Here is a 14,621-nt window from a genome sequence, read left to right on the forward strand (position 1 = left end):
AAATAGCAATGATGAAATCTTATCTATGTTCAGTAGATGGAGACACAGACAGTAAATCAATGACAGTTCTATTCGCTTCTGTTTTGCTCCAGAAAAGAATGTCAGATAGGTCCATCAGCAAACATATGGCTTAGCTATGCCCAGAAGTCCTCAATAATAATGGTATTTTCCAACGAATTACGAAAAATCGTTGACAATGTTTCGTTAGGTGCAACGTCTTTTAATGCTACCATATATAGAGCGAATGCCATGGTAAGAAAATGTTCAGTTACGCTAACCTATAAAACGCTATTCCAAAAGCAAAAATAGACATGTTATACATCGTTAGAAAGCTTATACTCTCACCTACTGATTGAGCGTCCGCCATTGTAGCAACCTCACAGAGTAAACAAACATAGGCTACTACCACACGGCTTTATTTATGGGCGGTGGCTTGACCGAAACAAAGTGACAATAGCCAACGAAATCAAACATGCTAATTAAACTGCACCCCCATCACGCCTCCAAAACCCGGCTGTAAGAATCACTAAAACAAGCCGACTTTGCTGACAAATTATAAGTATTTAGTGACCCTAAAAATGTTGTTTATTCTATTGAGTGACTTCTTCAACACTTTAACTTTCGTAATATGAAAAAAAGGAAAACGGTAAAAAAAAAAAAATTAAAAAACCTTTTTTGCTTCCTAGCGCGATTTCAAGATTTGCGACTTGCGGACCTTTTCTCCAGCAGTTGTTGTTAAAATAGAGGGTTAAGTAACGTGTGAAATCTATCGCACTGATGTGCTTTTTTCATGTTCAGTACTAGTAGTTATAATTATGAGTGAGTCATAACTTTAAATGTAATGTTTTAATGGGGAGTTGCAGAACGTACATACGTAGTAATTGTTTGTATGTGACTAGATAGAGAACAGGGCGAGGCAACATGAATGTAGAAACGTGGCGTTTGCTGATAAGAAGGTTTTGTACGGTAGCCAAGTGAAGAAATATAGTTAGTAGAAATGGCACAGTGGTGAACTGGTGTAACTTTTTAATAAAAGGAATACATTAGCCGTCATGAAATGCATGAAAAGCAACTATAAAAGTGTAAGAAAACGTTAGTGTAAAAGAGGAAATTATCTGCCTGAGGGCGAGGCGGGATTCAATCCTTCAACCGGAGGTTTATCAGTCTGTGACTTTGTTAGTGCAGCACCATGACATAGCTATGCAATGCGTGAAATATCATTAGCAAACCTGTCCGTGGTTTTAAATAAAAACACAGGCCGGTAAGCACAGAAGAGCTCCCGTTGAATCCACATGGCTTTGCAATATTGCAGCCGGTTAATAACTGAACGTGCAGACGGTACGTCATAATGCAGTGTATACGTTCGGTGAACGGCGGGTAGATATGGTGCAAAAGCAGTAATTGAGAAGTAGTAGACAATTATTAGTGAGGGTAAAAGCAGGTTAAAGAAACGTGTCCCTAGGTGGGCTTTAACCTAAGACCCCATGTTCCCAAGACTGTAACCTTACCCACTAGGCCACAGGCAGATTACCTGTTTAAACTGGAAATGTTTCAGAGTAAAAAGGTATGGGTATTTTGCGTGTGTATGCAAGTGTTTGATTGGGTCGTGTAGGTGAAGATTTGGCTGGTGTCAGTAAAATGTCCAATGGGGAGACATGTTGTCAGTGGGATAGGCGGCAGGAAAAATAAGAATGAGAAGAAGAAGGAGAAAACGCAAAATCCCCTTAGTTTGGGGCTTTATTGTGTGGACATGTGAAGTTGTTTATGAAATCTGTCTGTTGAAATGGGGTCAGAATGTACAGAATTTAAAGTTTTTAAGGGCTGAGTGTCTGTGGCTGTTGTGGTTATTTCTGTAGGGAACCCTGAAAAGTGCCAAACTCTCGGTGCTGTATAGGTATGGGGCATGCCCCCGCCAAAGCGTAACTTGGCGGGATGACATACCTGCCATCCCAATTTATATTTCTAGGCAGCCGCTGAGCAGAGACAAATAAGTTTTTAAGTGCAAATGAATTCATTTTTAAGACATTCTCAATGCAAAACAACAAGTTTAAAACAAACAGAATATTAAATGCTCAATTTGTCTGAAGAAGTGGTGTTTTTGGTCAGTGAAGTTCCAGGACAGCATCAATGAATCTGTAACTGCCCTTTCAGGGCAGCGAGAAACTTGTGGAGCCAATACTGTACTCAGTACAGTAGTTTATGGCTTTATGCTTAAAATTTAAAATGACTGAAGCAGCAATCAGTATAGTACACTCCAAACTGATAGTATAAATATTGTGAATTGTATAATAGATTCAGACTGCCAGTTCTGAACAACACCAAGTCCGATCACAGCAAACAATGACAGGAGCAGGAATACTTTGTTAACAAGACTTTTCCATAAAGTTCTAAGAAGATGTTGCCAAGCGCAGGCCTGGAGTCTCTTGTGAGCAGCTCATCTGATTCTCTTGCCCTCTCCGTTGGGGCAAAAGCTGCAGTGGATTGCGCCTGTGAGGTCGGAGATGACTCCAGCCTTGGCTAGTGCCCTCAAGAGGGCCCCCTCACGGTCCACGTTGTGCATGGGCTGATGCAGCATGCTGGTCATGGGCAGACTGTCGTAGTAATGGAGTGGAGCCCCCTCTTGGCTCAGATTGTACCCAAATCCTGCCAGGCTCACTTCATCACAGAGGTATGTGGCGAGGTTGAGGGCAGAAATGCCGATGGTGGGGACATTCTGTGAGGGGAAAAAAATATATATACACACATACTTTATTAGGTACACCTGTTCAACTGCTCATTAACGCAAATATCTAATCAGCCAATCATGTGGCAGCAACTCAATGCATTTAGGCATGTAGACATGGTCAAGATGATCTGCCGAAGTTCAAACCAAGCATCAGAATGTGGAAGAAAGGTGATTTAAATGACTTTAACGTGGTGGCATGGTTGTTGGTGCCAGACGGGCTGGTTTGAGTATTTCAGAAACTGCAGGGATTTTCACGCACAACCATCTCTAGGGTTTACAGAGAATGGTCCGACAAAGAGAAAATATCCAGTGAGCGGCAGTTCTCTGGGCGAAAATGCCTTGTTGATGGCAGAGATCAGAGGAGAATGGCCAGACTGGTTCGAGCTGATAGAAAGGCAACAGTAACTCAAATAACCACTCGTTACAACCGAGGTATGCAGAAGAGCATCTCTGAACGCACAACACGTCGAACCTTGAAGCAGATGGGCTACAGCAGCAGAAGACCAACCCGGTACTAGCAAGTACCTAATGAAGTGGCCGGTGAGTGTATATATATATATATATATATATATATATATATATATATATATATATATACGTATGTGAATAATAATAGCCTGTCCAGGGGGTAACTCCTGCCTCTCGCCCAATGCACGCTTGGATAAGGCTCCAGCACCTCCCGTGATCATGCCTGGGATAAGCGGGTATAGATAATGGATGGATGGACAGATGGATAATAATAATAATAATAATAGTTGCAAGCAGCGATACACAGGATCCAAGTACACACAGTCAAAATTACACCACTTAAGTGGCATATCAGTGCCAAAATCACTCAGTTATCATGCCAACTTTCATAGATTTCTCCCATCTGGTTATGGTAAAACTGGGGACAAAAGAAAATGTCTGTTATCATTTCAAAAATTCATTAATTCAACCTTTATTTAAGATTCTCGATGACAATTGAGCGTAGGAACCCTCTTTCTCAATGCGCCGAGATTACAAGAGGTATAAGAAATAAAAGCATAAAAGAGATAATAACAAGCATCAATTAATCAATTTTTGCAGTTCCTTCCAGGTGTGAGGGGCACAGAATTTAAAAGCAATCTTTCCTAGTTCCGAATTAGTTCGAGGAACGTGGAGTGTTAGCCAGTCCTGAGAGCGAGTGTAGTGATTTCCATTTTTCCCAATCCAAGAGGTCAGCAACACAAAAAAACTTATTTTCCAGATGAGGAAGTTGATCGCTACAGAAAGTTTTACATTTCTAAATGACAAAATAAATAATAATAATAATATATATATATATATATATAGAATCTGGCTGTGGCCAATTTTTTATAATCCAAACAAAAACAATAGGGTTCCAGCACCTGCGGAACTTGAAACCCCAATAATAAAAAACCTCTTTACAATACCATCAAAAACAAATAATTAGCCATTAAAAGGATGCCCACAATGAAAACAATCATGTCATTAAGTTCTGTGAAATTTACAAACCCAGAGAAAAATTAATGCCAATTAATATAGCTGCAATCAGCAATGCCAGGGGCCAAGCACCAAGTGTGAGCTGTAGCACATTTCAGGGTACTTTTTCATGGACCGCAAAACTAATTCAAATACCATCCATACCAATGTTGATGTGTATTGGATGCAAGAGTACATCAATAATAATTATGTGAATAATTATGTGAAAATTGAAGTTTGGAAGTGGGGCTATACATATTATTAGGGCGTGGTAAGCCATTTTGGCTAAATTAAAATTGTTGTCCTACGTCTATCTTTGGACTTTCTTTGACCTTTTAATACAGGGACTTGCTGTATATCATGCGTGGTGAATTTGGTGAGAATCTGGCAAACATTTCAAGAGAAGTATGGAAAGGTTTTTCAAAAAATGATGAATGACGGAAAGTCCAATATGGCGGAATATGGCTGCGTTTACACAGGATGCACTTTGATTCTGCCGTTAGCATCCGTTTTAAATAAAGAAGATGAAAGAAAAGTTGGTTGTTACCGTTTCTGGCCTCTTGAAGTTGCATGATTGCACAAATCATAAGTACCATGACACAAATAAGCAGTCCAAGGGACGGCGACAAATTATAAAACCGATTAAAACGCATCCGGTGTGAACGCAGCCTATATGGGTTCTATGGCTTCTAAATTTGGTCAGGATGAGGAGGTACAGATGTGAAATTAATTTGTTGCATGCAAGTGACACAGTATGGCCATAATAATTTTGCAATTCATATTGCAATCTTGCAGGTGGCGAAGGTGTCAGTTGCATGTGTGTCATGCATAATACATTGGCAGTCACACTGGACATGCCTGTAAAATTTTATCTGATTAGCACATTTGGGGGTACACTTTGTCAGAGTGCAAACCAAATCCAAAAACCTTGCAAACCAACTTTTGTGTGTATTGGATGTAAGGGTACAACAGTAATAATTATGAGAAAATTCCAGTTTTAAAGTGGTGCTGTAACACCACCTAATGCAGTAGTGCAAAAAAATTTTATACACGACCTACATGCATCCCTCTTCAATTACATTTCAAAATTTTGAAGAGGCTGGATTTAAAGGAGGTGTGGTCTTTAGAACATCATTAGCAGAATTTATGCATATTCATACTTAATTTTCTTGAAGAATGATTGACTGAGGGGCAAGTGCTTCTCAGGACTTGTCGCAGGGAAGTGGTCTGAGGGTTCCTCTCAAATGTCATACAATTTTGGCTTATGGAGCCAACGCAAATTAGTATTTTGCAAAAAGCACCCCCCCCCCCCCCAGAGGCTATATTGCACTATAACACATGGACCTCCACAATACGGGTTTCTACATCACCTGAAGTATTGTTGTAATCAACCTAAATTTGGGGCCATACACATAATTTGGGTGTGGTCAGCCATTTAGGTGGAATTTAAATGGTTGTCCTACGGTCACCTTTGGACAAAATTTACATCGCAATTTAACACAGTGATGTGCTGTAGATCTTGCATGTCTAATTTGGTGAGTGTCAGACAAGCAATGTAGGAGAAGTCTGGCTTATTTAAAAAAAAATTCAAAATGGCAGAAAATGCAATATGGCAGACTTTATGGTTCTTTGAGCAAATTTGTTCAGGATGACGAGTTACGCTGAAATAGGCTATAGCACAATTACATGAATCTGGATGGCTTTAATCATTTTTTAAATGTTGCAGATTTAGAGGTGCTGTGGCAAAATATCTCTTCTAGAATTTATGCACATTAATTTTTAATTTTCTTTATGAATCGTGGACGGAGGGAGACTGCTATAGGGAAGATGAATGCACATGACTGTGAGGCACATGAATGTGAGCAAGAGATCAGATCTGGCTGCTGGGAACATATGAGGTCAGCCATTCAGAAATATATTCTGGGGCTACATTGCTTAAGGCCTTAAATATCATTAAGAGAATGACAAATAAACTGCTAACTGACAAATGAACAGTACAGGGGGGAAAAAACCTTTACACTTTGCTTTTGTAACGGTTTTGAATTTTTAATTTGGGGCACTTCTGTTAATAAAACAAATCACCAGAAAACAACTGTCAATTGCTGACCAGCCATGTATAATTCTGTTAATTTACAGATGTTCTTAGTACACAAAGCCCATTACAACCCACCAAATGGATGGACAATAGGAAGCACAAGATATTGGTAATTACTTATGTGACAAGTAGCCAAGCAAGGCATCATCTAGCTAGCTAGATAGCCAATTTTATTTTATTTTCCTTTTAAATGATTTTCAAAGCTAATTGGGCAGCTATTTGTATCCTTCCCAAAACAGCCATCTTTCATATAACGTAGAAACAGACAAAAGGCAAGGGCAATGCTGACACCATGCGACAATACATTGACAATGAATACCCCTATATTTTTCAAGGTGAGAGAAGAACAGAATTGAAATTTGGACACCATGAAATCCTATAATATCCAAGATTCTTTGAAATTATCTATGGAATAATTTCAGGGACTGTGGAGGAACAGAGTGAACACATGTGCTATATTATGTATCTGTTCAGTCATTTGAAGAAGTTGCTACTTCTCCAAGGTGCATTCAATATAATATTGTTTCCTTGTGCATCACAATGGAAAAAGGAGAAAATATCCCAGACATTTGCACAGAAGTAAACAATTTTTTCACACAAATAAACATCTAACTACCATCACAAACTACCATCTTATGGTCTGTTAGTAATGCAAACATAAACCTGCTCCATGACACAAGTTGTTTTCAGCATGCACACTGTTGTCTGAGAAAAAGCTAATCTTACCTGCTGTTTCTTCAAGCTTTGTTTTCATATGAACACCTGTATAGTTTCCTCTCAAATGCTGACCGTTTCATTGTTCAGTGACCCTACTCACAGTGTACCTAAACCCACCCCTACAGGAGTACCAGGTTATGTAGCCCCATGCCTGATGTGGACTGGCTCACCTGATCCCAACCCCAGAGGCGGGGCTGCGGCTCTGGCAGATGCAGGAGGTCCAGTGCGGTCTCTCTGATGATCTCAGGGTTCAGGATGCGGAACTGGGATGGCTCAATAGGAATTTTATCCGGCACCTTCTGCCAGAAGAACAGCCAATCCCATAGAGACTACAGGGGAAAAACAGGAAAGGAAATATATTTGTATTTTTTTAATGAACAGCACATGGTAATCCAGCTGTCAGAGCACATTAGCCTGGAGTCGTGACTTTAAACTGGACTTTACATTATTATTAGTGGTTTACACCCAGAGGGCTTTAACCACTATTGTTTTCCCGTAAATTTATTATTGTTGTTCTACTCAAGTTTGCACGCTTTCCCGTGAGATGGTATATGCCAGGGGCTTCAAACTTCGCAGCAAGGTTCATAATTACAGAGGATACCCACATATGTAATATTTCCCATCAGCACACATGGTGGCACTATATTTAAAGGTTAAATTTTCACCCCTTTCAAACGCCATATCACCCATTCCCTTTGTTCAATTCATGTGAAACTTAATCTCTGGAGTAACCTGTACAATCCTGCGCCAGTGTGTCATATTGGACTTTTTTCTAATTTGAATATTATGTTAAGTTTTTGCACCGATTCAAACAGTACTTGCAGAAAATGTTCAGGTTATCTACACACACTTTGTAACTACAAACCAGCTTGTTGGGATAAAAGGTATAGCAGCTATGAACCAACAAATTTGAGATTGGGCATGGCCTCAAACAAAAATGTCTGTATCTCAGTCAATTTTCATCAAATCGTCACAAAGCTTGGCAGGCACGTTTCCTATCGTATGATATGATATAAATTGGTCAATAGAGGGTGCTGCACATGGCAAAAAAAAAACGTTTCTCAATAATGTACTGACAGATTATCATGAAATTGAAAACCCATGGTCTTAATCCATGCAAATACAAATGTTTTGTCATGATTGACAAATGTGGGTGAGGCTTACTGTACATAACTTAATCTCCATAGGCATCCATGTCATTTATATCTCAGCCACTGAATACAGTAGAAACGTTAACCATGAAACTATTAAAATGCTTAGTATTGCATGCTTATCAAAGCTACCAGACCTCATAACAAGTAAATATATTGTTTCAATGGGCTGCTTATGCTTACATTGATTTCCGGGTCATGCAAGGACCAAAGAGATGAGGACGGATAAAACAAGGGATTGGAATGCACCCTAGGAGTGCAGAAGTTGGAAATGTCTATGCAAAGTCAGTGGTTCTGAAACTGGGTTCTGATGGACCACTGCACATGTAAGTTTTCATTGCAACTGCAATTGCAATCCCAGAATTTTAACCCAGACACTTAAAGGAGTACCATGGTGATTTTCACACTTTCTCGGTTTTATGTGCTATTTCCACAAGAGGCATTGAAGAAACACAATGAGCAAAGTATTAAATATGTCCGTTCTGTATTTTTTGAGAAATATGCGTTTTAAATTCATCGTCCTATTTTCAACCGGTTGAGAAAGTTGTCATTTTGCTACGTCACGAATACAGTAACCACTCCCATTTCCACGCCCCGTAAAGAAATCTGACAGGACACACCGTCCTGCTGTTCAGACAATGCAAATATTTGACTAACGTTAGGTTCACTTATATTAGAGTGCCTTTAGATTATTTCTGGTTATATTCATTTAGCTAGCTAGCTAACGTTAGCTAGCTAGGAGGTTTGCTTTCATGAGGCAATGTTATCGATAACGTTAGCTTGCTAGTTTGCTTTTATGAGGACGTTATAGTTGTGCTTTTATCTTAACTTGGCTAGCTAGATAGCAAAAATTATAATTGGATATAAGTCAACGTCCTTACCTTAGCTATCTATCGATACTTGATATACTACTAAGCTAGCTAGCTTGTGAAAATTCAGTCTCCCAAAGAGAGAGCGTATCATGGGGGTAGCTATGGTAACGGGGCACGGTCTGTCAATCATAGCTAACTGACGGTTCTCATTACCACGCCCAGACGGTTCGGGTGAATTTTTATAGTGGGAAATTTAGGCTTAGAAAAATACGTTTTAAAGTACATTGAAATGACTGAAGAATAAAAAAATTATGCACATTTGTTTTGTTGTTGCCTGAAGACAACTGGGAAGTGTCACGTTCAACCACCATGGTACTCCTTTAAGACTGGTTAGGAAGGCCAGCTCTGTCCTGGGATGCCCCCTCGACCCAGTGGAGGTGGGGGGAGAAAGGAGAATGATGGCTAAGCTATCATCCCTGATGGAGAACATGTCCCACCCTATGCAGGTCGCTGTAACAGCACTGGGCAGCTCCTTCAGTGATAGGCTGCTTCACCCGTGGTGCGTGAAGGAGAAGGTCCTTCCTGCTGCTGTCAGACTTTACAATCAGCACTGCTCCTAGTAGACCACACACACCACTCATGTGCAACCCACTCACTTTTTGGTGCAATTCACTTACGTGCAATATAAAGTATGTGCAATCCACTCGTGCAACATAAAGTGTACCAAACTTTGCATTGTTTGTATATTTTTTGTATATTGTTGGTATATTGTCTGTATATATTATATCTATTTTTACTCTCCTTGCTATTGCACTATCCCCTTTGCTGCTGAAACACTGCACAGTTCCCCTCTGTGGGACTAATAAAGGATTATCTTATCTTAATAAGCTGTAATTTTTTCCTTAATCAAGATTTTCATGTAAAGAACCACTAAGCCCTGTGGGACCAGCAAAGATTAATTAAAAATGTTTATTTTCTGAATCCAACGGTTCCAACAGTCAATGCCATTGTTAAAGTGTTCAGCACTCTGAATACTGAACCCAAGTGATATTGCGTGCAAGAACCCCTCACTCAACCGACATGTAAAATATGTTTTATGTGATTTAATTTAATAATTATTATTTAAAATGAGAATTATCAATTAAATCACCAAATTCATTGATAGGTCAGTCTACAGTGCACCCGGGGAATCAACCAACAAGTCAAAACAAGCTCTATACCGGGTTTTAGGATTAAATAATTGAATTCAATATGAAGCAGTCAATTAGATTAACAAATTTAAATCATACATTCTTTATTGAATGCAGGCTCACTACTTCTAACTTACAAAACAGAAGACATTATACAAAACATTAAACAATTGACTAGGAAATATGAGAAGAGAAATGGATAAGCCAGACCTTGCCAAAGTATCACCCACTTCCAGTATAAGCGCCACAGGATGAAAGGAAACCAGCTAAAAACACACGCAACCAAGGAACCACCACCAAAATAAAAACAAGAAAACTCTTCTTCCAGGCTCCGAAACCAAACGCAACATCCCAACCTTTTTCCTGTGGCAATCTTAAATACTTCACCCAGCGTGGCTTGAAGATGTTTGCCCTGATTGGGTGATGCCAAGTTAAGGTGCAGGAGAGAAGGGGGGTCAGACTAATTTATGACAAGGACTGGCCTACCTAAAGATTGCATTCAAACTTGAAGTAATGGTAAATGTTAGGCATGTAGGCATGAAGGGTCTCCGACCCCCAATATGGTGTCCTGTGTCATGTGGTTTGTCTCTTCTGAGGAGGTGAGACCCATAGATTGCCTGCCTAGAATAGGGTATTAATGAATTTTACATTGCCCCAATCACATTTGCTTAGATGCTTGTGACGGTTAGGCCAGGGCACATTCTTTTTCACTGTTTCCGTCTCTAAGGGCAAAATCTAAACACTACATATCCTACAGCCCCTTCACTGAACTGGAAGCAGTTGTGGTCTCCAACAATAAGACAAATGAACCGTAGACAGTATACAGGAACTGGGGAGGCTGGAGTAGCCAGAAGTTGCAGAAACCAATACGGTGTCCAGTGCACCGCAATTACCAATTTCTCCATAGGCTATAATGGAGAAACCCCTTTTTCTAGGGGTTTACAATCACATTTTCAACCCAGTTACAAAAAATACATATATGAATAAGAGTCAATGCCAGGTTTTACTTGACATGATTCAATAAAGTTATAGTGGAGTTGTTTTACTCATCATGTCAAACCGGAACAAACGGACAGCAACAACGAATACAGTTGAGGCCAAAAGTTTACATACACCTAGGCTAAAGACATTCAAACTCAATTTTTCACAACTCCACACATTTCATTACATTACATTACATTACAGGCATTTAGCAGACGCTCTTATCCTGAGCGACGTACAACAAGTGCATTAGTTCAACAATTTCATGTTATCATTTCCTGTGTTAAGTCAATTAGGGTATCTATTTTATTTCCATAAGCGGTCATTTCAAAATAATAGCTAAGAGACAGATTTATTTCAGCTTTAATGTACTATATCAGATTTTCAGTGGGTCAAAAGTTTACATACACTTTATTAATATTTGGTGACATTGCCTTTTAATTGCTTAACTTGAATCAAATGCTTGGGGTAGCATTCCACAAGCTTCTCACAATACTTTGCCAGAATTTTTGCCCATTCCTCCTGACAGAACTGGTGTAACTCAGTCAGGTTTGTGGGCCTCCTTGCTTGGACACGTTTTTTCAGTTCAGTCCACAAATTTTCTGTGGGATTCAGGTCAGGGCTTTGTGATGGCCACTGCAATACTTTCACTTTGTTGTCTTTAAGCCATTTTGTTACAACTTTGGAGGTATGCTTAGGACCACTGTCCTGCTGGAAGACCCAGTTGCAACCAAGTTTTAACTTTCTAGATGATGTCTTGAGGTGTTGCTACAGTATTTCTAGATCATCCTCCTTCCTCATGATGCCATCTATTTTCTGAAGTGTACCAGTCCCTTTTCCAGCAAAACATCCCCACAACATGATGCTGCCACCCCCATGCTTCACAGTTGGGAGGGTGTTCTTCAGATTAAAAGCCTCACCCTTTTTCCTCCAAAGCACTGATCATTATGGTCAAACAGTTCAATTTGTTTTCATCAGACCAGAGAACACTCCTAAAACATAGCCTTTTAAAACTAAGTTTAGCTAACAGCAATATAAGAAGTTGGAACGATTTTGAAGTTAAATTAAAACCGTTTTGTTAGCTATGTTTGCTACCTTGTTCAAAACCCACAGACAAGCAATACGAAAGACACTTGTGAATGATATTTCAAACAAAACAATATATTTCATATACTATAATTGATATTTATAAATGATTTCAGCAGGCTTGGACAAAAAAGACATTAAGCTGAATAGACTGGATTGACAGACAGGAACGAGAAGAGAATTACATTTCATTCAACCTCTGCATGATGGTCTTTGTAGGCTATCCATCAGCTAGTCATCATCACGTGTTCAATACAACCAACCAGAGTCTAGTTTTGACTCTCCAATGAGTAAAACAACTTGACTATAACTTCATAATCGAATTGTGTCAAGCAAAATCATGCACTATTCTTTTATGTATAATGGGTGTAAATGGGTTTAAAATATGACAAACTCCTTCTTCGGTAGAAAAAATCTATGGGGAAATGGAGAGGTGTGGTGCACTGGACGACATATTCGTTCCTGCAATGTCAGCAACAAAAGAAAGCGATTACATCCATTCCATATAATAGAGTTCAGTGAAACAAACAAAAAGCGTTCCATTGTATGGAATGCTAAATGGGTCACAATGACGCCTTAATCTCAAAGTTTTACTACAAAAACGGCGTAAAAAACACGTTTTCTTTTCATAAGGCATTTTAAATCCAAAAAACAACGTAAAAAACTGCCGTTTTAATGGCACAAGTTGCCCGTTTGTGCCAATTAACACCACATTTTTTTACTGTAGTGAACTGTTGTGGTCTGATAAGACCTTGATCATCATTGATTGGGTGAAGCAATTTCAACATTAGAGGCAATGAAGATCACCAGGCGGAGCTCATCTGACTGTTAGGGTTACGTGTTTTAATGGCACAAGACAAGCGTACACGGGCATATTGTGTCATTAAAATGCCTGTTTTTTACGCCATTCTCTAGAATTAAAGCACGTTGTGAAAAGAAAACACGCCGTTTTGAACACATGCTGAAATTACACACTACTCAGTAATGTTAACTGACAAATATTGTCTTTAAATGTCAATAGGAATATAAAAGCAAGACAATGCTGATTTTGGTCGCTGATGTTTGATTATTTTGCCTGAAATGTTACCTTTTACAAACAGTTTATGATTTTTTAAATTTTTTATTTTATTTTTTTAAGTCTCACAAAGAACAAATCCAATAGTTAGCTGTTTGATATGAGAAGAATGAAACGCCTTTGCACAGACATGTAATTTGCAATAATCCTCATTCATATGGCTCACTAAAGATAAAAACAGTGCTCTTCTGTTGAATATTATATGTAAGGGAGTGAAAACGTAAGAAAACGTGCCTAACCAAATAATCCCTCTAAACATAATTAAGACAAATTAACAGCTTGTTAAAGTTCTGGGATTGGATTGTGGTTGGCTCAAAAACCAGCATATGCAGTGGTCCCCCTGGACCATGGTTTAGAACCACTGCCTTATACAACATCCATTGCACTCAATCAGATTTCAACAACTTTTAAAATCCTCTGCATAGCAGTCCTTTCACCCTATTCTAAGCTAACAACGATTTCATTAACACTTTTTGACTTAGATGTCACACTGATTTCAGAGCCTCATTCAATACTGTTGTACATCAGGCAGACTATAGCCTATTGCACAATAGATCTAAAGTATAAAAACACTCAGAATGACATTGCTATGCATGCGGTGTCCAACCTCATAATGATACACTGAAAATTACAGGGCGTGAACCACTCAATCGCTGCTTGGAGCTATATATTTTTATTGTTATTACTATTAATATTTGAAGTTGGAGTAGCTGCCAATGTAATATCTCTGCCTGTTTTGGGAAAATGGTCTTCAATACACAGAAAGACACATACACTCAGAAAAGCTCCACTATGACTTTATTAGAACACAATAAGCCGCTACCTGGTTAACCGCTGCAGGTAGTGGAGGTTAGCTGATTAAGTCAGACATCAAAGGTGTAAATATCCAAAGTAGAATACACATGTCTGTGTCCTGCTTTGGAGAGCACAGCATTTTGAGCCACCATTTTCTTATATTGTGGTTAGGCTTTTCTGAGAAACCCAATAGATTGTTTTGTATGAAGCTATACCACTAAACACTGACTTTATCATTGCATTTAAAATAAAAGTTTCAACTCACAACATTACAACTGTGCCTCATTTCTTACTCACCACTTGTTTGCGGGTGATCATGGCTTTCAGCCAATTGAAATCCACTGATTTGTAGACCACAGCGATGAACTGCAGGCTGGAGCCCACATCGTCCCATGTCTGGGGGCTGCCCTCAGGGTAGCTCATTCTGATGGTGGTGTGGCTTCCCACATCCTTACTGAAATTCCGCACGGGGCCACTGTTCAACCTGTGTTCAGAGACATGGGTGAGCACAACCACAGGTCAAAATGAAT

At 39.2% G+C, this 14,621-nt stretch overlaps 1 protein-coding gene across 1 annotated transcript in view; it reads right to left on the minus strand.

The window, feature by feature from the left end:
- Positions 1-2,266: 2,266 nt before the first annotated feature.
- Positions 2,267-14,621, minus strand: part of st3gal5 (ST3 beta-galactoside alpha-2,3-sialyltransferase 5) — a 46,101-nt gene continuing 33,746 nt past the window's right edge. Inside the window, exons 5-7 of the mRNA XM_035427332.1 lie at positions 14,389-14,575; positions 7,172-7,330; positions 2,267-2,713 (exon numbers count right to left, since the gene is read on the minus strand). Coding sequence (XP_035283223.1) covers positions 2,435-2,713; positions 7,172-7,330; positions 14,389-14,575 — 625 coding nt within the window. The 3' untranslated portion in view covers positions 2,267-2,434. The remainder of the gene's footprint in view (positions 2,714-7,171; positions 7,331-14,388; positions 14,576-14,621) is intronic.

Source organism: Anguilla anguilla, chromosome 7, assembly GCF_013347855.1.
Source record: "Anguilla anguilla isolate fAngAng1 chromosome 7, fAngAng1.pri, whole genome shotgun sequence".
NCBI lineage: Eukaryota > Metazoa > Chordata > Actinopteri > Anguilliformes > Anguillidae > Anguilla > Anguilla anguilla.